The sequence below is a fragment of the Pan troglodytes genome, chromosome 10 (assembly GCF_028858775.2).
Source record: "Pan troglodytes isolate AG18354 chromosome 10, NHGRI_mPanTro3-v2.0_pri, whole genome shotgun sequence".
Lineage (NCBI taxonomy): Eukaryota > Metazoa > Chordata > Mammalia > Primates > Hominidae > Pan > Pan troglodytes.
The window spans coordinates 73,040,894-73,065,692 of record NC_072408.2 but is presented as its reverse complement, the minus strand read 5'-3'; the positions used below and the strand labels follow the sequence as shown (position 1 = coordinate 73,065,692).

Here is a 24,799-nt window from a genome sequence, read left to right as displayed (position 1 = left end):
TATCAAAATATAACTACCAAATAAAAATAATGTACTATAAAAATAAGCAGTCAGTAGAGTGGTGCACAGAGAACTTTTACAAAGTCTATTTTTCAAATATGAATATGTTAACACATCAACATTTGCATTCATTTTAAAGAAGCCCTAAGTCAGTATTGTTCAATAGAAATATAAAGCAAGCCACATACATAATAAAGTAAAAAGAAACAGATAAAATCCATTTTAATAAAACATTTTATTTCATTCAGTATATCCAAAATATTAAATTTTTGACACAAAATCAATACAAAAATATTCATATTTTACACTACTTTTTCACACTAAATCTTTAAAATCCAGTGTATATTTTATACTTACTACACATTTCAATTCAGACTAGTCACAAGTGCTCAAAAGTCACATGTGGCCAGTGGCTACCACAGTGAATAATGAATAGTGCAGCTGTAGGTCATATCCTTAAAATTCCTCCCAAATTAACAACTATGCTAGAATAATATGATGAAAGCTATACATGTGACGCAACAATCCAGACACACTGTTCCAGAAGACCAGCCAAAATTAGATAAGACGTTTAAAATAATAAAAGCAATAATGTTATACTTTCTTTTTTTATTTTTTTTAATTATACTTTAAGTTTTAGGGTACATGTGCACAATGTGCAGGTTTGTTACATATGTATATATGTGAATGTTATACTTTCCTTTTGTGAAAGTCTTTCATTATCAGAGACTCATAAAAACAAATAGTTTCATTCTAATTCCAACCCATTTTTCTTTCAATTCAGACTCTTGCCATCAGTCATCCACAGAGGAGGCAGCATTGTGATACTTATTGCAAAGTTGGTAAAAAGACTGATTAAAGGAAATGACTGGGAGCAAATTTGTAAAAAAAGAAACTGTAACTGAAAAACTATATTCTTTCACATTTTTACCACCAATAAGAATCTCTTTTTACTAACAAAGAACATTTTAAACCATTTATTTCATCATTCAACAAATACTAAGAGACTACTACCAATAGGAACTTTTCTAGGCAATAGAAATAAAGCCCTCATGGAGCTTCATTCTACCAGTACTAACAGGCAAAAGACCAACAAAACACACACACTCACACACACACACACACACACACACACTCACAAAGATAAGAGCTATAGAAAACAATAAAAGAGGGAAAAGTCATAGGAAGTGGCAAAAATGAAGTCACAATTTTTAAATAGGATCGTTAGAGTAGGCTTACCCGAAAAGGAGACAGTTGAGCAAAGACATAAAGGGAGGTGAAAGAATGAGTAATAAGGAGAGCTAAACAGTGAAAAAAAAATCTTTTGTCCTCAATAAGATAACCTAAAAATATACTAATAAACAATAACTGATACATTCACAATGTAGGTTTGTTTTACTTACTGGAGGATTGATTTCATATAACTCTTTGTTTTTAGCAATTGTGTCATTTATCTTCTTCTGCATATGAGAGATGTGTTGTTCATAGGAGCCATCATTAGGAGTCTTCCCAGCAATCTGAATACCACCAGGAGTTGGTAAAGCTGCTAAATACACACCTGTGGCAGACTTGTAAAAAATAATGGGGAAATAATCAGAAAAAATATCTACAGAATAACAGTCCTTAAGCTTTCATATTTAAGAATGTGGTCAACAGCTGGGTGCAGTGGCTCACACCTGTAATCCCAGTACTTTGGGAGGCCGAGGCGGGCAGATCACTTGAGGTCAGGAGTTTGAGACCAGCCTGGCCAACAAGGTGAAACCCCGTCTCTCCTAAAAATACAAAAATTAGCCAGGTGTAGTGGTGTGTACCCATAATCCCTGCTACTCAGGAGGGTGAGGCAGGACAATCACTTGAACCCGGGAGGCAGAGGTTGCAGTGAGTCAGGATCATGCCTCTGCACTCCAGCCTGGGCAACAGAGCAAGACTCTGTCTCAAAAAAAGAAAAAAAGGGAAAAAAAAACAAGAATGTGATATTTGCTCATTAGGAAGAATATAATCAGCATCAGGGTATACATAGGACATCTCTGGAAAGGCACACAAAAACAAATGGTAACAAGCGTTGGTTTCTTTTGGGGAGGACCCTGGGTAGGTGCGAGACAGTTACGAAATGCGGATTTACTTTTCACTGCACACCCAATTATATTTTTTATGTTTCTACCTCACAATTTTTTTTTTTTTTTGAGACGAAGTCCCACGCTTTCACCCAGGCTGGAGTGTAGTGGCGTGATCTTGGCTCACTGCAACCTCCAACTCCTGGGTTCAAGCGATTCTTCTGCCTCAGCCTCCTGAGTAGCTAGGATTACAGGTGCCCACCACCACACTCAGCTAATTTTTGTATTTTTAGTAGAGATGGGTTTTCACCATGTTGGCCAGGCTGGTCTCCAACTCCTGACCTCAATTGATCCACCTGCCTTGGCCTCCTAAAGTGCTGGGATTACGGGCCTGAGCCACTGGGCCCGGACCTACCTCATAATTTAAAAAAATATATAATTAGAATTAAAAATAGCAAAAAAAAAAATTAAAGGTTGCTAAAAAATAAATTTTTCATGAATGAGCAGATGCTCTATCTTTAAAGGTGGCAAAAGTGAAGAGGAAACTTTTGCAAGGCAAGAGACTGAAATTCAGAAAGGACAGGGAACTTACTCAAGCCAAGTCAATAAATGTGGACAAACGATTTGAACTGAGTGTTTCTCACTCTAAAACCCAAACGCATTTCACTATATTGCCCTACCTTCCTAATTAGCAGAGAAAAGTGTTTATTAGATACAGATTTATTTTAAATATCTAATTAAATTACTATTTAATATCGGACTCTGAAACAGTACTGTATTTCATTAGTACTGGAAAACTATTATGGGAAATACAAAACAAGGTAACATTTATATATATCCTTATGAGCACTTATGTGTAAATATGCTAATATAAGCAAAGCAAAAAAAATAGAAGCATAAACATCAAATTGTTAACATCAAAGGAGTGGAATGGGAAACAGAAAAGAATTCTTTTAACTCTAGATATTTGTTATTATTTTTTTTTTAATTAATCAACTGCCAATTTTGTGAACACCAATCCTAAAAAGGGATTGATGAAGAAATCTGCATAGTAGATAAAATTGTTCCTCAAGAGTGCTTACTCCTGGTTTGTTCATTAGTGTCCATCACTGTATACATGACCCAATCTCTAATATTCAACCAGGGAACCCCCTTCTCTATGCCATATAAAGCCTTAGTCCACCACCTCTAATGTGTTTTAGCTCCACTCATTAACGAAGCAACAGCCCTGAACGGCTGAGAACACAGACTCTGGCATCAGAGAGGCCTGATTTGAAATCCATTTCTAACACATGTAACCACATCACTTTACAGTCTCAAGCTATCACAGCACACATTTTCTCCTCCTGTAAAGTGAAGATAATATCACATTCCTTCTAGAATAGCACAGTGCCAGACACCTCGTCGGCACTCATCAGAGATCACCTAAGAAAGAAGCTACTCTTGAGAACTTAGGATTTAAGTGCACAAACTATAACAAAGCACAAAGATGAAATGTCAAACAGTGGTAGTTAATAGCACTAGTGATCAAGAAGGAAAGAAAAGATTAGTATGAATCAGAAAAGCAATATTTGAGGCAAGTCTTGAATTACATCAGTGTCATAAACTAGTTTCCTGGGGCTCAACCATCAAAAATGTTTGTTATAGCTAGCAAAATGTTTTTTAAACCCCTCAATTTGAATCCAGCTCTTAATTGACATGCATAGGCACCCACCAATCATTACAGTCTTGCATCAAGCACAAATTATACATTTATGTAATGTCCTCACTAGGCATACAAATTTTTAGACCACTGAATTAAAATAACCACTTTTCCCCAAGTTACTCTAAGTATAAAAGAATTTTTTTTTTTTTTTTTAAAGACAGGGTCTCTCGCTCTGTCAGCCACGCTGGAGTGCAGTGGCACAATCACGGCTCACTGCAGCCTCAAGCTCCCAGGCTCAGCTGATTCTCCCATCTCAGCCTCCCAAGTTGCTGGGACTACAGGCACAAGCAGCCACGCCTGGGTAATTTTTGTATTTTTAGTAGAGATGGGGTTTCGCCCTGTTGCCCAGACTGGTCTCAGACTACTGGGCTTGAACGATCTGCCCACCTCAGCCTCTCAAAGTGCTGGGATTACAGGCATGAGTCACCATGCCCGGCCTATGTATCAAATATTTTAATATGAACCAAGTTACCTAATTATTACAAATTTCTGTCGTTAGAAAACTGTAATACCTAATTAGTTTATCATCATCGTACAATTATCCTCTACATACAAAACTTTACATTTTTGCTCTTACAGAAAGATGAAACAGGAAACAAATGTGCATTTGACCTACAAATGTATAGAGACAAAAAAGTCAAATTCTATAAATTTCTTAAAATTAAATGTCTATGCACTCTCAAAAAGATGGCAAGAGAATTCAAATTTGAAAACTGCCAATAACACAGCCAAAATGCTGGTTAGCAAAGTACCTAGAAAATGAGAGAATTTCCATAAACGTGGTTCATCAGATTCCATATGATCAATACACTTTTTGCAGGCACCTGGTTCTCTGAGTCCTACGCTACTTATAGAAGCAGCACTGGCTTTCCTCATTAACATCTTTCCAGTCAGAATTTATTTGCTAACAAGCCAAAATGAACATTAAGCTGAGACACAGCTTTTTCTTGTCTCATATTTCATTGGCACTTAAGAAACACACTTTTTTTTTTTTTTTTTTTTTTTTTTTTGAGACAGAGCCTCACTCTGTCGCCTCGGTTGGAGTGCAGTGATGTGATCAGGGCTCACTGCAGCCTCAACCTCCCAGGACTCAATTAATCCTCCCACTTAAGCTTCCTGCCAGCACACCTGGTGTATTTTTTTTTTTTTTTTTTTATAGAGACAGTGGTCTCACCCAGGCTGGTCTAACTTCTGGGCTCAAGTGATCCTCCCACCTCAGCCGCCCAAAGTGTTGGAATTATGGGTGTGAGCCAACGCACCTGGCCAGAAACACCTGTATTTTATTACACATTCTACCACTGGCCACAGGTGCACATTTATGATAAAGTTTAATTGTCTGTCCAATAGTGTCTCACATGTTTTGCTTTATCTTCTCCATCAAAACTAAAGATTAATCCACATCCTGGGGTAATTTTGCTCCACCCACCAAGGGACATTTGGCAATTTCTGAAGACATTCTTGTGTGTCACAATTGGGGGGATGCTACTAGCTTATAGTGGGGAATTGCCATGGATGCTGCTAAGCGTCCTACAATGCACAACTCAGTTCCCTGCAACAAAGAGGTATCCTGCCCTAGTACTGAGATGGAGGAACCCTGTTTTAGCAATATGTAAACAACAATAAAGTCCAGAAAAACTGTGGCCAACTTATTAAGCGACAAATGATAATTTTTAGAAATAGAATTATTAAAGTTGTGATCACAGTCCCTTTAAAATATGTGAAAACCTATCACCAGATTTTTCACTTCTTAAAATGTCCTCGTCCCATAAAGGTCTTAATGTCAAAGTCTTTAGATAAGCCTTTGAAAAGACTATTTGAATCACATAACATAGAATCTACTATAATTAAGGAAATCATAAAACAAAACCAAAAACATCTAAACTTACCGCTAAGCCCATCAACATATTTTCACCCACTGTGATCTGAATTCTTAGTCCAAACAAAGCATTCATTCCTTTGAGTTTTAGTTTATTCATTAGCTGAGTATGCACTTCATATTCCATAAATGGCAAGAGATTACTGATAGCTGTAGCATTTGCTTCTGCCTGTGCTTTCTTTTTTAAGCGACATAACCTGTAAAGGAAAATAAGTCAGTGAACAGTATTCTTGGTACCACCTTTAAAAATGTCCAAATTTTAAAACTTGCTAAAAGTGTGCTGAATAAAACATTTACTTGTTTCTAATGGGCTTACCGAGTTATATCAATAATCTTTTCTGCTTTTTGTCATTGTATAAACTTGCACTAAAAATCCTATTTCATAACAGGTACAAAAAAATAGGAAGAATGAATAAGACCTAGTATTTGATAGCACAACAGGGTGTCTACAGTCAATAATAATTTAATTGTACAAGTTAAAATATCTAAAAGAGTATAACAGGACTGTTTCTAACACAAAGGATAAATGCGTGAGGGGATGGATACCCCATCTTCCATGATGTGATTATTATGTATTGCATGCCTGTATCAAAGTAGCTCATGTACCCTATAAATACATACACCTGTTTACCCACAAAAATTAAATATTTTAAAGAATCATATTTCAATAAAGAAAAATAAAAAATCTCAAAATCTCTAAAAATGAAATAATGACCAAAATCACTAGAGAATATCATTTAAAATCTTAGGTTTTATAACTGCATGTGTTCAATATAAATGGAAAGCGGAAGAAAATGTTACTCATTAAAAAAAATACAAAAGTCACTTGAGCATCTACTTCGTGCCACATACGCTACATTCAAAGGGACAGTAATTAGACTAATAGATTATTTCTCAACAGTAGCAATGAAAGCCAGAAGACAGTGGTGAAAGAGTACTTCAATGTGCTGTAAAGAAATAGCTGCCAGCCCAAAATATTTTTTAAAGATAAAAGTAAAATAAACACATTTTTCAGACAGACAAAAAAAATAGCTCACCACCAGCAGACCATCAAAAGAAATACTAAAGCGTACATTTAAGGCAAAAGGAAAACAATCCCAAATGGAAGGTCTAAGATTCAAGAGGGAAAAAAATAAATGGATTAGAAATACATTTTAGAAGAAAAATCAACGGACTTTGTAATAAATGTGATGTGGGGAGGTTGAGAAAGAGGACAGTGCCAAAGAATACCAAATTTGGCATGAAGAACTGGATAGAGAAAGGTACCATTCATTAAAACAGAAAAGGCTAATAAGAAAAGTGAAGAAAATCAGCAGTTCAATGTGGAACGCGTATGAGATGCCTATGGCTTATCAAAATGGGGTATGAAGTAGACAGGTATAAGTCTAAAGCTCAAAAGAAAGTTCTGGACTAGAGTTACAAATTTGGGAGTCACAGACACATAGATCTATATAAGTTGATGAGTTCAACTAAGGAGAGAGCTTTGGGCAGAGGGTCCAAACCCATGGCTCTCAAGGATCAAGAAATGAGAAGTCATCAAGGAGGCTGAAGATTATACATAAAGGTAGGAAAACATAGAAGGTGTAGCATCATGAAGTCAAAGGAATTTCAAGGCGAAAATAATTAATGGTGTCACTATTGCTGAGATGTCAGAACTAAGATGAGGACAGAAGTACCTGATGGATTTGGTAACCTGGCAGCTGTTGTCATGAGTTCCCCAATTAGGATTTCCTACTCCAGTGCATTTTAAAAGGAACTCTTACCAGCTAATTAAAGCAGTAAAAGAAACACTTCATGGCACTATTCTTTAAAAGAAAAAAAGAGAGTCAACTTCTAAAATGTGTTACATATTGAATGTAATTGAAGCAATCTATACTTAGTCACATCCCTAGCCTTTGGCAGGTTAATAATTCCCAAAATGACAAATATTTGTGTAGAATTTAAAGTTAAAAACTGCTTTTGTACACAAACTTATTTGAGTTTTACACAGAGGGGTTTTTTTTTTTTTACATGCAATAAAATACAAAGTTCCAGTAGAATTGTCCAGTTTGTGCAGGATCAAACAGGTAGGAAACAGTAAAGCTGACACTTAAAAATAGGTTTATGGCTCCCTATCTCATACTTTTTCAGGGACACCGAGTGTTGTTTTCACAAACATACCTTGCTTGAATAAGACAACCTTTTCCAATAACTGTTGCATCTGTTGGGAGGTCTATAGTTGTAAACAGAACATCAGGAACTTTTTGTTTCCTGCAGTTATAGCAATATGTGAGATGAGCTGGAAATGGCATATTCAGTTCATCATATGGTATATGACAAAATCCACAACGTGTAGGCAAATTTTCTTCAAGCCTATATAAATAAATAAAAAAATAAGATATTCTTTAAAAATGTACAAATTTTTTCAAAAATAATTATGTAACTGATATTACATACATAGTACTTGTATACGAACTATCCAACTTCTACTGCTGTAGGCTACAAAAGTACCACTAAGACTGATAAGAATTGAAAACGACCATGAAATCAGAACCATACATTTTTCCTATGAGAGAAAAGACTTACCAATTGCAAAGTCATTTTGCACCAATTTATTTGTTTGATGACTTACCACCTGACAAACATCACTATCACCCCAAAGTTTTTTCTCTGGGATACAACATTTTTAAAAAATGGTTAGATGATAATGATGACATTTTCCCACTGGTTGACAAATATAACCACAAAAAAAATTCCCAAAGAAAAAAATATTTTGGTTACCAGAGTCTGGGAAGGGTAGTGGCAGGCTGGAGGGAAGGTGGGGATGGCTAATGGGTACAAAAAAAATAGAAAGAATGAATAAGACCTAGCGTTTGATAGCACAACAAGGTGACTATAATTGATAATTTAATTGTACATTTTCATGTACCCTATAAATATATACAGCTACTAGGTACCCCCCAAAATTAAAAAAAATCCAAGTGTAATAATTTTTTAATTTAATGTAAAAAAGTATTAAAAAAGAAAAATAGTAAGTCAAAAACAGGCATACTCTAAGATTTCTAATTTCCTATGATAGTTTTAACTTTTTTGAAAAACCAAAACATCTATTTCATAAAGTCATACTAAGCACTAAGTAGCAGGCCTCATGTTTGAATTTCAGTTTGTTTGAATCCAAAGCCAATGTGTTATAAGGGGGTACAAAAGGATGAAAACTGAAGCAATTTTTAACTAAACAGCTCACACAAATTTCAATATTAGTGGTATACATAAGGCATAAAAATAAAAGTATTAAAATTTATGAAAGCATTTAAAATATGAAATGTACACAGGGATTATCCCTGAATAGTGAGATCATAAGGAATCTTCTCTTCCTTCTACTCTCCTACATTCTCCAAATTTTTTTTTGATTCATTTTAAAAATTTAATGAAGAAAACAAGTACTTTGCAACTAAGCATTATACGAGTCAAATGCAGATAGCTATCAAAACATTTCTAAAATAACCAAAGTTATTACACTTAAGTCCTGTTAAGTCCTGGTTTTCCTAATACACATCTTATATTCAAATTTCTCTATGGGATGGGTTACTTAATAAAGTGAGAATCCTGTACTTAGGATCCCTAGTTTTGACCTGCTACTTTTCCTGTCTTTTTAAAACCAGGCTTGAATGGAAAAAAAAACAAAACACTGCAAAGCACACTCTGAAGCTTTTGCTTAAGGGACAGCTCTACTTCAGCCCGTTCACTGTGGTCACTCATTCCCAGCTACTACACTGCTCTCGTATCGTTGGTTCCTGACTGACCTGCACTCTAGTTTGTTCAGGAAAGTCTAGAGGTGAAGCTTTAATCCTAATCCACAGTTTCCTTTCCCCATATCAGTGCCAGAGCATTAGCAGAACCAGTATTTCTACATAAGGGAAAACTAATGAATTCATTTTAAACCAACTTCTTATAAGCCAAGACAAGGCATTAGCTATCAGTCATGACTTCAAATAAATACAACTGCTGAGGACTAGCACGTTGCATTTTTTCAACCATAGGTATAACCTGTGCATTTAGGTTATTTTATTTTCCTTTCAGGAAAATACTCAATATAATTAAACATCTGCTCTCTAACATCCTATACAAATGAATGGCTGATGATTTTAGAATCACTGACAGTTTGGTTTAAAGACAGAAGCTCATTTAATTTATTGTTTTTAATAGAATATTTCTTAAATGACATTTTAAGGAAATGCCAAGAATGTTGGTGGAACTAGAGTGTGTAGTGTAAGAAAAAGATGCAAAATTTAAGCCTTCCTTAAACTGCAGAATTAACTTGTGAATGGCAATTATTACTCAATATTGTGATAAAGAGACAACAGAGCCCTCAGAAATAATGCCACGCATCTACAACTATCTGATCTTTGACAAACCTGACAAAAACAAGAAATGGGGAAAGGATTCCCTATTTAATAAATGCTGCTGGGAAAACCGGCTAGCCATATGTAGAAAGCTGAAACTGGATCCCTTCCTTACACCTTATACAAAAATTAATTCAAGATGGATTAAAGACTTCAATGTTAGACCTAAAACCATAAAAACCCTAGAAGAAAACCTAGGCAATACCATTCAGAACATAGGCATGGACAAGGACTTCATGTCTAAAACACCAAAAGCAATGGCAACAAAAACCAAAATTGACAAATGGGATCTAATTAAACTAAAGAGCTTCTGCACAGCAAAAGAAAATACCATCAGAGTGAACAGGCAACCTACAGAATGGGAGAAAATTTTTGCAATCTATCCATCTGACAAAGGGCTAATATCCAGAATCTACAATGAACTCCAACAAATTTACAAGAAAAAAACAACTCCATCAAAAAGTAGGTGAAGGATATGAACAGACATTTCTCAAAAGAAGACATTTATGCAGCCAAAAGACACATGAAAAAATGCTCATCATCACTGGCCATCAGAGAAATGCAAATCAAAACCATGATGAGATACCATCTCACACCAGTTAGAATGGTGATCATTAAAAAGTCAGGAAACAACAGGTGCTGGAGAGGATGTGGAGAAATAGGAACACTTTTACACTGTTGGTGGGAATGTAAACTAGTTCAACCATTGTGGAAGTCAGTGTGGCGATTCCTCAGGGATCTAGAACTAGAAATACCATTTGACCCAGCCATCCCATTACTGGGTATGTACCCAAAGGACTATAAATCATGCTGCTATAAAGACACATGCACACGTATGTTTATTGCGGCACTATTCACAATAGCAAAGACTTGGAACCAACCCAAATGTCCAACAATGATAGAATGGATTAAGAAAATGTGGCACCTAGACACCATGGAATACTATGCAGCCATAAAAAAGGATGAGTTCATGTCCTTTGTAGGGACATGGATGAAGCTGGAAACCATCATTCTCAGCAAACTATCGCAAGGACAAAAAACCAAACACTGCACATTCTCACTCATAGGTGGGAATGAGAACACATGGACACAGGAAGGGGAACATCACACATCAGGGCCTGTTGTGGGGTAGGGGGAGGGGGGAGGGATAGCATTAGGAGATAAACCTAATGTTAATTGACGAGTTAATGGGTGCAGCACATCAACATGGCACAGGTATACATACGTAACAAACCTGCACGTTATGCACATGTACCCTAAAACTTAAAGTATAATTAAAAAAAAAAAACAAAGAAATAGCAAACAAATGAGGATAAGAATTTCTATAGGCAGCATAGTGAATTAGCATGAAAAATGACAGCTGACTTCAAGGCAAGACATAGGAAATCTTACAAAGCATATAAGAATTTGAAAAGGATGGCAATCTATATAAGAATTTGAAAAGGATGGCAATCTATATAAGAATTTGAAAAGGATGGCAATCTATATAAGAATTTGAAAAGGATGGCAATCTAGCATCATTTGATATAGGAACTCTCCAAATTTTTTCTAATAAGCAATAATAATTTTTATAGCAGAAAGAAAAGGCATTTTCCTTGTTTTTTTCTTTTTTTTTTTTTTTACAACTAGGGGTGGCACCTATTGTATTGAACTACTACATAAGAGAATTTATTGTATTCGTCCAAGCCACAGTACAGAAAAAAACCAAGCTACATGAAAAAGGTCATTTGTTAAATTAGGCTTCCTATCAACTTAAGAATTAAATCTACAGACGTGTAAGAACTATATTGTATCACTGGTACAACTCACTGACAAAGAGAGTTTCCTCAATAGAATATTCTAATTATTTAGTGTGCTTCAAAATGCCCCACCTTCACTTTCCTATTTACAATGACCTTTAAGGCTCTGGAATTTATAATAGTCAATATCCATTTTAATACTGACAAAAGAAACTGACCAAGTTCCTCTAGTGAATACCAGAACTAGAATATCTTAGTTATAAATGCATGCAAGTTTATACTAAACTTGACAAGATACAGAATTTTTTTGCTTTTTTTTTTTTTTTAAATAGAGTCTCACTCTGTTGCCCAGGTTAGAGAACAGTGGTGCCATCTTGGCTCACTGCAACCTCCACCTCCCAGGCTCAAGCAATCAATTCTTCTGCCTTAGCCTCCTGAGTAGCTAGGATTAGAGGCGCCCACCATCACACCAGGCTAATTTTTGTATTTTTAGTGGAGACGGGGTTTCACCATGTTGGCCAGGCTGGTCTCAAACTCCTGACCTCAAGTGATCCACCCACCTCAGCCTCACAAAGTGCTAGGATTACAGGCGTGAGCCACCGCACTTGGCCTTTGCTTCCTTTCTTAATATATACTTAATATATTAATACTGGGGAGGGGGGAAGTAAATAGGCACACTGTGGCATAAGGGGTAATTAAAATCTGTATTATCCAGGTAGACTCTGGTACCAAACTAATAGTTTATATGTGTGTGTATATATATATATATATATATATTTAAATATACAGTCACCCTTCCGTATCCATGGGTTTGGCATGTATGGATTCAACCAATCACAGGTTGAAAATAGGAAAACAATAAAAAATCCCACAAAATTCCAAAAAGCAAAACTTCAATTTGCCACATGCTCAGCATTACACTGAATCCATGAAAATGAAATGATGAACAGGTATTATATCAGGTATTATAAATAATCTAGAGATTATTTAAAGTATAGGGGAGAATGTGCATAGGTTACATGCAAATACTATACCATTTTATATAAGGGACTTGAGCATCTGCAGGTTTTGGTATCTGCAAGGGGTCCTGGAACCAATTCCCTATGGACACGGAAGGACCATATATATTATATCTACAGATAATCTTGATAAAATGCAGTACTTTTACTATTTTGTAAATTAAGAATTGTTTTTTATAAAAATTGTTTCATAACCTCTTTCTGTTTTTGGAGGTGAGACACAGGGAAATCAAAGGAAGAGAAAGATCCAAAGATTATTTCTATATCATGAGAAAGCGAAAAAAAATGGACACTTGAAATTCTTCAACTGGTAATCATACATGTCACTTATCAAGACACTAGAAACAATAATGTGTGCCATATAGTGCAGAATCCAATACTCCTCTGTTACTATGGGTTAGTTAAAAATTAGTGAAGTGCTTGGTCCTGATTTCTACACTGTACCCCTGTAAGCCACCCTACAGAGAAGAATTATCCCAACTCTCAGAAAAAAAGTCGACCTCTCCCTTCTCTGCCCTTATAGAAAATAAGCCAGGCTGCCATGACAACCTCTGTTCCAAACAGCCTTCCACGGTGCCATCCTGCAGAAATCTAGGATTCAGTACAGCCGCTGTGCCAGATGCAGATAAAATGCAGACCTCTTCACTATAAAGGAAAAAACACAAACAAGTTAACATTTTTCAGACAGTATAACTTTGGGAAATGCTAAATATCAAAATAATTATAACAGTGACAATTTAAGTTCAAGTTAGACTCTACTAAATATTAAATAATATTTACGAGGTTTACCTCCTAAACCTAGCCTAGAAAACAGAAGTAACTTTATTTGAATGGAGGGCAAGAATTCTTCATAAATTAAAAACTGAAAAAAGATAAAAGTATTAATATTAAAGACAATAACTTCATTTAAAATATGGCAAGGCTGAAAGAATGAAATGTTTCAAAATATAAGCAGTAATAAATTGTATTGCTGAATCTAGCATTAATCAATGAAACTATATTAAAATACTCTTTAAATGTATATGAAGTTTTATTAAAATTATTCTAAAAGCACAACTGTGTAAATATCTCTATATAGGTGATTTATATAGCTTAATCTAAATTTAAATCATTATAAAGGTTTCTGAAACAATATACAAAATATACTAAATGAAGCTTAAACTACATCATCATTTAACAGAAAACTGATATTCAAAATAATTTTTTAATTATTATATGTCACCCAATTTGAAAGCTAAAAAATTAAACAATCAACATAATTATTGAATGAGATCACCTAAACAAATGAGAAAAGTAGCAACCTAGGGATGAGCTGCTGAAAACCAGGTATAAATAAAACCCAGAAATAAAATAAAACAGAAGCCTAAGAGAACAAGGAAGGAACAGTCACTTGAACTGTAAATAAAATAAAGGAAGACCAGGCTTAAAGTGTAAGTAGGAATTAAGGATGTCAGAAGGAATAACATGAAACCACTGATGTCTTCGAATCAAGAAGTTATAAGAGCAGAAGTGCATTTCAGAGAGTTTAATACAGTAACAGAAAGTAGCATGGGCTGGAACACAAAAGATTAGTAAAAATTTAAATACATAGATGTTTTTGAGGTCTAGAAAGGACCTCTGTCAGATGACATCTGTCAGATGACCTCAAACTTCTAGGTAAATTAACTGAACTCATTTGCAGACTCCTCCATCTGTGACCTATCATCAGCCATCCTGAGTCTACATCCTGTGGCCTTCTTTTTTTGCTACTCTTTTAAGTGTTGAATGCATCTTGTAAGCTTTGAAACCTCTCCTTATGCCTCTTCTTTTTATTTATATAATTCATATTCATCCCCCAAAATCCAACTCAAGCATCAGTTACTTCATTGACATTTTCTTCCAATTCTACTTTGAGCTTTCAGCCCTCTAGGATCCCAAAGCATCCTATATCTCAATCTTAAAATTTATTTTACATCATAATTATCCAGTAGAATGTAAATGTGATACCAAGAACTATGCCTTCTAAAACCATATCTCTGGCCGGGTGTGGTGGCTTACACCTGTAATCCCAGCACTTTGGGAGGCCGAGGTGGACAGATCACAAGGTCAGGAGTTCGAGATCAGCCTGACCAACACGGCGAAACCCCATCTCTACTAAAAATATGAAAATTAGCCAGACAGGAAGGCAGGCACCTGTAATCCCAGCTACTAAGGAGGCTAAGGTGGGAGAATCACTTGAACACGGGAGGTGGAGGTTGCAGTGAGCCAAAATCACACCATTGCACTCCAGCCTGAGTGAAAGAGTGAAACTCTATCTCAAAAAAAAAAAAAAAAAAAGACAACAAAAAACATTTTTCTAAGGCCTCAAAGTTTATGACATTAAAACCATCAATGTGGCAAGACAACTAGGGAGTAAGGCAAGATAAGCTTGACAAAGTTAGTAGTTAACAAGAGTAGAACCGCTACTATGGGAATAAACAGTCTAGGAGTATAACACATGATCTGCAAAGGAAAAGAAAAGCCCACAGAAGATTAAATAATATGGCTCTGTAATGACCACATTTACTACAGTTTAACTCTTTTTCCCTAACAATAAGGATCACCACAAGAGCAGAGGATCTAACAGTAAGAATTACCTAAGAATAGATGGTAGAAAAATAAGATAACAGAAGGTTAAACAGTTTCTAGATGATATCAACTGTAAACTTCTGAAGGGCTGAAAGTAGGGTTCAAGGATGGCAAAAGAACAAGAAAAGCCAGAAACTAAGTAAGGAGCTGAGAAAACAACTGGTTAAGGTAAGGGTCAAAACAAACTAGATATAAAAGAGCAAATGATATTGGTAGAAAAACGTTAAGTTGTGATCTGAGAGTAAAATTTTATAGTTTCAAAATTTTAAGGCGGAACAGTTTCAAGTGATACTGAGGTCCAAAATATGGTTGAAAGTTAAGTGGGGTCAGACGACTTGAGAATAAGAAACTATAATGCCAGCTGCTAGAATGAACATAATCATATGTAACTGGAGGAGAGAGCAGCGAAGTAACTAAGAAAGGCAGACGAATGCTTTGGAAGTAGATAATGGAACAGTAGCGTGGCATGTACTTTAAAGGAGGAGATTGTTCAAATGAAGGGAAGGAGAAAAAGGAATTGAGAACCAAGTGTATGAAAGCCCCTTCCTAATTTGTCAGTATTAGGAAGAATGATTTGTTAGCAAGAAACATTACATTACAGTAGGTAAAAGGAGGCAGAATGAGTTTATGGACAAACTTTAAAGACACATTGCAATTCGTTTACAGTAGATCAAGGGTTCCAAAGGTTCCAGTGGAAGAAGTTGATACAGTTACATACTAAAGGAAGCCTAGAGTTAATATTTGCTGTGTGCCAGTATTATATTCTCATTTAATCACTGATGTAAATGATTAATTGATCTGTGGTATTATCTCCATTTTAATGTACAAATTGAGGCTCAGAAGAGTTAAATAACTTTCTCAAAGTTACACAGTCATTAACTGGCAAAGACGGCATATAAACCTTAATCTAATGTACTCCAAGGCCCATGCTCCTGAACACTTCGCTATTCTCTTTTCTTTTATTTGCATGAAGCTTTTCCCCTTTCAGATGGCAGTCTAAATTAGTGTCTGGAAAATCAAGTTGTTATTATCATTTACCAGATGCTAGTTGATTCACTGTAGCCCACTACAGCATGACAGCCTAATGCTTTAGCATGTGATTTTATTTCTTGTCTGATTTCTGCCCACCATGCATCTCGAGTTTCTGGTTCATCTGAAAAATAAATTTTAAATCAGTTTATTACTCAATAGCACATTATATATATGAACATGAAATGTTTAAAATAAACATACTATGGGAAGTAAAGAAGTTTTATTCTATAATGGATTTTTAAACTTCCCATCTTTAAAATGCTACTTCTCAAAAGGCATAAGATTTAACCTTTTAAACTCAATTGCTGGAAAACAAACCACCTATCTGTATTTGCTTTATTACTTTAACAGATATCTATAGGAATATATGATTAGATATAATTTTAAATGTAGACCCAGAGTTTCCAAATTCTAATCTTAGCTATGATTAGAATTTTAGAATTAGACTAAGAGGATATTCTACATCTCACCTCACTGAGTGAACACCTTATGTGTTATATCCATAAATTTAACTTTAATTCTGATTTCATTTCTTGGTACCTATTTTTTATAACTCACTATATTGTGGGTTCTTTCCAAGGCAAAGATTTGTCAATGTTAAAAGAGAGAAAGCCATCTGTAAGCCATCCTTCTACAGAGATGTGGGTCTTTAGGCAAAATACAAGAAATTAGAGACTAATTTAAAAAAAAAAAAGAAAGCAAACACACTTAAAATATTAACACAAATAATTTGGTAATGTATATAAGGAAAAATTTCAGATATAACACTCCATGTATTGGTCTGTAATTTTTAAAAATGATTTAGAGTCACAGAATTGTATTTTATTACCAGAGAAGTCCAATATTGCTTGTAATGGAGCACTATAAATGAAGCATCTGTCATACATATTTCCTAATCACTTGCATTTAGCTGCAAACTACTGGTGACAGCAGCTGCAAATTATAGTAACATTTTATGTACAATGTGTTAAAAACAGAAAGTCTATAATTAGCATATCATAATTTATTTCTTTTTGTGGCCAATTCTCATTTGGGAATAACTTGAGATAGAAAAAAAAATCAACTCTAGATAGAATGCTAAGCTCTCATCATAATTTTTTCCATATAAAAGCCACTATTAAATCTAAAAACCAAAAAATCCAAAGTTTCTATTTTTGAATTGCAGTATATATCCAATTTTCAAAATATGTTTTTCAAAATTAGTAGAATAAGTAGAATTATACTCACTAGTAAAATAGTGAAGACAGCAAAGTAAAGAAAGGTTAAGAGGCGTGTTATAGCTCACATTCCTATGATGAAATTTTTGTCTCCTCCACAGGGAGGAGGATCAGCAAAAGGGAGAAATAAGGAGATAAAAGCCAGAACTACAAATGATGCCAGCCAGTTCTTGAATTAAAGTTTTGGTTCCAAGACAAAGCTACCTTAAAACTTTCTTTCAGAAGAAAGAAATGCAGAATTCAGGAAACTGAGAAAGACATCAAAGTAGAAGATAAAATAAGGAAGAGAAATAGAAAAGACTACAATATGGTATTAGCAATCAATGTTATAAATTAAGAAATGTGTGAACAATTAAGTGAACCTATTTTACACAAATACTACTTGTGTTAAAGAATTTCTTCATATTCCCAAATGAAATGTATATAGTAACAGCAAAAATACACTTCCAAATCCATACTCTCTTTTTTCTAAGACATACACACTTACGGACCAATCTGAACATCCATTTAACATCATCCTTTCCTAAAAGAGAATTTTTCTATCATAAGATGAACTATTATTCAAGTGGTTGCTCTAATCTATTAAATGACTATGATTCTGAGAAAATAATTGTCACAACTATAGAAATGTATTTCAGTTTAGAAAATACCTATTTTCCCAAAAAATTGTATGAAATAAAATTCTAACTTTTCTTAAACTCACTAATAAAACCTACTGTTTACTTTTTAAACCATTCTAGAAGTTTAAAATATTATTTTCTAAAGCAAATAATTATGTACTATGTTTTATAAGATTTTTCTGACATTGGGTTTGCCTTCATCTGTACCACAAGTAATACATGGTAGCTTTACTGTTTTAAAAATGAATTTTACAGAAAGTAATCCATAAACAGTGTTTTAAAAATTAATAAAAAATGGAGGAAGCTACTTAAGTTCTACATATATTTATTTTTAAAACGCCAACATGTCTAAATGGGAAAGTATGTTATAACAATTCCTATGAGATACCACGTAGAATACAAAGTTCATTTACGTTAAACTTACCTTAGTATAACACATAAAATAATCAAATAATTAAACCAAACACTATGAAAGAATAAGTGGCTGATTCAAAAAACAAACGAACAAAAAAAAAAAAGCTGAATGCAGCGCAAGTGGAGCATTCATATTCTTCTGACAAATTCACAAGCAGCCTTTATTTTAACACATGAGCCACACAATTGCACATGAGGATGCCATTATTGTATTTAATCAGTATTTACAAGTTTAATACAAAGCTAAAGAGTTACATAACATGGGAGCTAAGGAAGCAAATGGCATATGTCCACACTCCAGAAAACTTCTTAAATTTGGTTTTTGGCTAAAGCAAAAGCTCAAAGAACGAAGGGTTTGCAAAGCAGATTCAGCATACAGGAGCCAGAAACAGTGGATATTTTGGCGCATGCTTGGATCAGGTGACAGTACAGACTGAAAACTATGGCAGCTCACTGAAATGGTTACAAGAAAGTAATGGCCCTAGATTCTAGGTGAAAGCAAGGCAAGCATACAGTAGGGAGCACTTAATCACAAACTGGTAATTATATTAACAATTATCTACAACTGTAAGCAAGAGACTAAAGGAAAAATTTTTGGCTACTAAATTTAGGGGGCATTTAATTAAAACAAAATTAAGATTAATTTGTTTAAGTAAAGAAAAGTTAAATTTATCTCCAAAGCTTATTTTATACTCATGCCAGACATGACCTAGAGAATCTTCAAGCAGTAATTATGATTCAGCCTATCCTATTACCAATAAAAATTCAGAGATATCACAGTATTTAATCCCTATAATACAATGTTTAAGGTTTAAAAACTGATAACTACAGTCTTATAGGAATGTATTGTGTTTTCCTATGAGAAACACACTAATGAATTGGAATTATTTTATTCATCCTAAAAAGTACAAAATTGAGGATACTATACTAACATAAAAGCAAACAGAGTCTGGCTTAAAATTTTGTGGCAACTATATATGTGACACATGAAATGATACAATTTAGTTATCTGAAGGATATACAGCTGAGATGTGAGGTCATTTAATAAACATTAAATAAACATTTCAAAGATGTTAAGAAACAAACCTCTTCGCCTTAAACACATTTCTTCTGATAATCTACAGAATTATTTACAATTATAAAAGTTATTATTTTAGGAAAATTTAAAATTTAATTATATACAAATTAATATATTTTTATATACAAATTATATATTTATATATAAGTTTAATATACGAGTTATATTTTATACTATTTTATGTTTTTCTTCTATGGGTCAAAACTCTTTGTAGATAATATCGCAAATCTTTTAATATATCCTTTTAATTGCAGGCATGAACTGAGCTCTAAATCAATCCTCACTGATGTCTCTTTTAGGGGTAATGTCAGCACACTTAGGTTGACATCAGAATTCATTAATTTTTACTACGTTACATTCCTAGAGCATGGCCACAGCTCGATATCTTGCCATCTTTTTAACATTTTGTTTCTGAAGTGCAGGTGAAACTGGTAAAATTCTAAAATGGCAGTTTATATATCAGAAAATAACAATGTGAACAACTCAACATAATATGCTCTTATTAAACTCAACCTCTTTGAGATTTTAGGCTATCATACACTTGGCAATTAAGAAATACCAACTACCTGAAATGTTAAGTTCAGTTCATTTTTATATAGCTCTGGGAGAGAATAACTCTGCCTTGCAGATTCTTTTAATATGGTTAAAAGAAAAAAGAAATTATTCTAATGTTTTAAAGCAGAGTGACTATAGTTACCAACACTGTACTGTATATGTCAAAACAGCTACCCGAGAGAACTTGAAATGTTCCCAACACTTAGAAATCATAAATACTCAAGGTGATGGATACTCCAAATACCCTGATTTGATCATTATTCTATGCATGTAACAAAATAAAACATGTACCCCATAAATACAAACAAATATTATATACCAATAAAAATTATTTTTAAAATGGACAGTTATTCAATCTAACTTATAAATCAACAAAAGGAGATAAAATGTTAGGTTGGATCAAATAAAGGTTAATACAATGATAATCTATCATGTTAACGGACAGTATAAAAAGCTATATTCCCAAATACCTGAAAGTAACATTCCAACTGCTAACCTCTTGAAGAAGATAAATTTCCCCTAATGAAAAAGAAATTAGAGAGTTCAGGTTCAAAGGAGTATATAATCTCAAACTGGGTGGGGATCAGTAGACTAGGAAGAAGATTCTCATTATAGAGGAAGTCATGTGCAAATACAGAGCAAACGTCAAGACCTAGTCATTTGTGATGTTAGGATGAAACTAAGATATAATCCATGTTTGACCAAACTGGAGTCTTTACTAAATTTAGAAAGTCAAATGTGTAATCTACTCCATAATTGTGAAATTTCACTACATACACGCATGCACACACATACACACACACACACACACACACAATGTAACTGGATTTTCATTACTCTAAAATTACTGGTAATATAGAAAAGCTCACATATCACGCATGCTGTATTTATGCCATCTTGTATCTTGAACTCTTATTTATCTACTTCCTGAAAACCTTATTAAAATACTGAAAACCAAAAGCTGTATAAGTACTTTAGGTATAGTTTGCACATCTGCTCATAAGTATCTCTCAGGGAAAATGATAATTGCTGAGATTATCAGTAAAATTAAAGTTCCAAGAGAGCCTACCACCTATCTCCATTTAACTAATACACACATATGCACACACCAAAATAGTGTAAGAATTACCCTAGACTGGGTGTGTACAGGGCGTCTGCCTGGCTTAACAATTATGTTTCCAGTACCCAACACAGTGTGCAACACATGGTAGGCACTCCACAAACATCCACTGAATAAAAACTTGACTGAATTGAAACTTAAACTAAAAAAACAAAAAAGTTCATTCAGATGAGCAGACTGATCTGTACATTCTATAAATATATCCCTATATAATCAGCTGACCCACATTTTGTTACCATTAAATATTTTGTAAAGTAATTATACTTATTTTTATAGGACATAACTACTCACTTTTGCTCCTAAACTAAATGAATTTTCTAAACAACTATAATTCTGATGGCAAACAAAAAAGACTAATATTTTCTAATTTTGAACCATTAATCCAAAGCTTGCTTATCACTAGTAAAAGTTTATGATTGAGAAAAACTTAAGTATAATATGTCCTAAGATCTATAATCTGTCTAAAATAAAATTTGTTTAAAAACCCTTTTAAAAATTTTCTCAAAAACCAACAAAAGGCTATCTAGTGTTAAACACTTGTTTTACTAACTCAGGACTTAAAATATCAACTCACAAATTTTGTCTACGTCCAGAAGCTATCTCCCACTAATAAACAATTACATTTTGATACCACGCTATATAACTACTTTACTTCTTCTTGCCACTTCCTGAAAAAAAATCTAAGCTGACATGCAATCTCTAGAGGAAAAAATAGTAAATTATCCGCAACTATCAAGATTATCACTGATTTAAAAATTATGTATGTGAGCTACTCAGAAATACTTCTAGTGGTAACTCAAGTGAAAAAAATAAAAGATCATACTCATTTGAAAAATGAGTTAGGACTATTAAAACTTGCTCTTTAAATATTTTCCCATCTCAACACTCAAATAAACTTGAGTTTCCAAAGGGTAGAACTCAATTGCTGTGTAGAATTTTAGAACTGTAGGTATGTGGGATAATTCCCCTTTCTTTCTCTTGTCTTGAAAGCAGACAAGAGCATGCTTCATTTGCCACATTTCAGTAGTTACTAGGTCCTGCTGTTATTATACTCAAAATATCTCATTAATTTATAGTTAAGAGTACAGGTTCTGAAGCCAGAGTACTCAGGTACAAATTGTGGCTTAGCCACTTTCTAACTATTCACCTTTGGAAAACTACTGTTTCACTTTGCTCACCTACAAAACAGGATTAGAGTCGACCTCAGAGATCTGTTTTGAGGATTAAATGGTCTACTATTATAAAGCACTTAAAAGAGTACGTGGCATGTAATAAGTTCTTGATCGGTGTAGCTCTCCTATCACCACCAAAACCTAGGTTACCTATGTAGCCAAGGTTACCACACAGTCTGCTAACTGGTCTCCCTGTCTCTAGTCTTATTGCCTTTAAGCCCATTCTCCACCCTACAGTCAATGATCTAATGCAAATGTGCCCATGGGCTACCCTAATTCTTATGCACTTCCAATCCTAGAATGTCACACATAAGATTTGTAAATGCTGCAATCTGCTTCCTAGCAGCAACACTCACCTGCCTGGCATTTCTCAAAGTCTGTTACCAAGCCAGAAACATAAGCAGCATGATAAGTAAAGGTAACATTTTAAAAATAAATTCTAATATTGAGTTCCCTTCTTCCTGCTCTATAAAAACATTTCTAGGTCTGGGTGCAGTGGCTCACGCCTGTAATCCCCACACTTTGGGAGGCTGAGGCAGATGGATCCCTTGAAGTCAGAAGTTCGAGATCAGCCTGGCCAACATGGTGAAACTCCATCTCTACAAAAAAATAATTAGCCAGGCATGGTGGCACATGCCTGTAATCCCAGCTACTTGGGAGGCTGAGGCATGAAAATCACTTGAACCTGGGAGGCGGAGGTTGCAGTGAGCTGAGATCACGCCACTGAACTCCAGCCTGGGTGACAGAGCAAGATTCCATCTCCAAAACAAAAAATTCTAACGCTGTAGTTAACACAAACTAAGGCAGCAAAGCAGGAGAAAAGGAGACAGAAAAAAAAAAAAGCTAAACTAACCAAGATATTTTGTACTCTGTGGCAAGCAACGTAGTAAGCATGAAGTAACTATGTAAACATCATCAAATGAGTACTGGCTAGGACATTGTTTTGTAAATGCTAGAAATTTGAGAACCACACTCAAAGTATGTATAAACATGGGTCCAAAAACACCGAAATACAAATCTATGTGATTCTCCCATCTATCCTTCAAATCTGAGCTCAAGAATTACCACTTCTATAAGTTTCTCTCATACAGAGTTAATCAAGCCTTCTTCTTTAACTCTTTATCTTGTATCACACCATACCACACAGTAAATTATTTAATGTCTGTCTATCCTCCAAGAATATGAGCTTCATGAAGGCAGGGGGACTGGCAATCTTTCCACCCTAGCACCTAGCAAATTGCGTGGCACAAAATAAATTCTGATATAAGCTTGCATGATCTGTCATATTTTATACATTACTGTATAATAACATTTTCCTACAACTTTCCATATTTTAATGTTTCTGAAATAAGAATGTCTAATAATTAATAAGTATATTTAATATGGTGGTATATATTTTTCTTTTCTCTTGGAAGTCTGTTATTAAAATGATAATGCTTCATATAATACATGGTACAAAGCAGCCAGGAAATACAGTGTGAATGAGCAATTCTAGCCCTAATAAAAATGGTATCAACAATTCTTTTCCTAACATGGTTAGTTCTTGATTTTCTACATATGAGAGCAATGGCTAAATAGTCTCAATTTACAGATAAGAATACATAAATGATTTGCATATATTTACCTATATCAAATTTTTCTTCAGAATTATCAAGTTATTTTTCCTAAACAAGTATGAAAATCAGTTGTTTCTGAAGATACACTAAGTCTTACCAGAAGGATTCTAATTAATCAAAAGTATACTACGAGGTGTCATCATTTATGTTCTTTTAACATTCTATAACTTATATCTACCTTTTTTCTTCATACACTTCCAACGTGACATTATTTTAAATGATGGCAAGATATACTGCTTCCTCAACCATGTTTTTCTTTGCCAAACCGTAATTCTGCTTACGTGGGACAACGTCCTTACTATGTCTATAAGATTTAATTACTGCCATTTCCATTTCCAAGATTGTTCTATCATTTGACCAACACACATCTCACCCTAAACATCTTTGCCCTGACAAGATTTCAGTTCCTTATATTATTAATGGTCAATATGCTCTCAATGTCCTTTTTCTATATATCTTTCCACTATACTAATCTGCCTATGTTTTAAAATTTCTTAAGAAATCAACCTAGCAAAGTATTTTTCAATTTCTCACTAAAAAAAATTATAAAATATTACACTAACAAATGATCATTTTAATTCTAATCAATGAAA

The 24,799-nt window shown here is 34.2% G+C and overlaps 1 protein-coding gene and 1 long non-coding RNA gene across 35 annotated transcripts in view; one reads left to right on the top strand and one right to left on the bottom strand.

Annotated features, from left to right (window-relative positions):
* LOC134807486 (uncharacterized) overlaps positions 1-24,799 on the top strand; it is a 177,269-nt gene that overhangs the window by 61,272 nt on the left and 91,198 nt on the right. The window lies entirely within an intron of this gene.
* C2CD5 (C2 calcium dependent domain containing 5) overlaps positions 1-24,799 on the bottom strand; it is a 95,782-nt gene that overhangs the window by 28,360 nt on the left and 42,623 nt on the right. For all 34 annotated transcript variants that reach the window (XM_001148079.6, XM_063785869.1, XM_001147933.6 and 31 more), the window contains 5 exons: positions 16,421-16,535; positions 13,325-13,420; positions 7,796-7,987; positions 5,646-5,832; positions 1,404-1,568 (listed from right to left, as the gene is read on the bottom strand). In XM_001148079.6, coding sequence (XP_001148079.3) covers positions 1,404-1,568; positions 5,646-5,832; positions 7,796-7,987; positions 13,325-13,420; positions 16,421-16,535 — 755 coding nt within the window. The remainder of the gene's footprint in view (positions 1-1,403; positions 1,569-5,645; positions 5,833-7,795; positions 7,988-13,324; positions 13,421-16,420; positions 16,536-24,799) is intronic.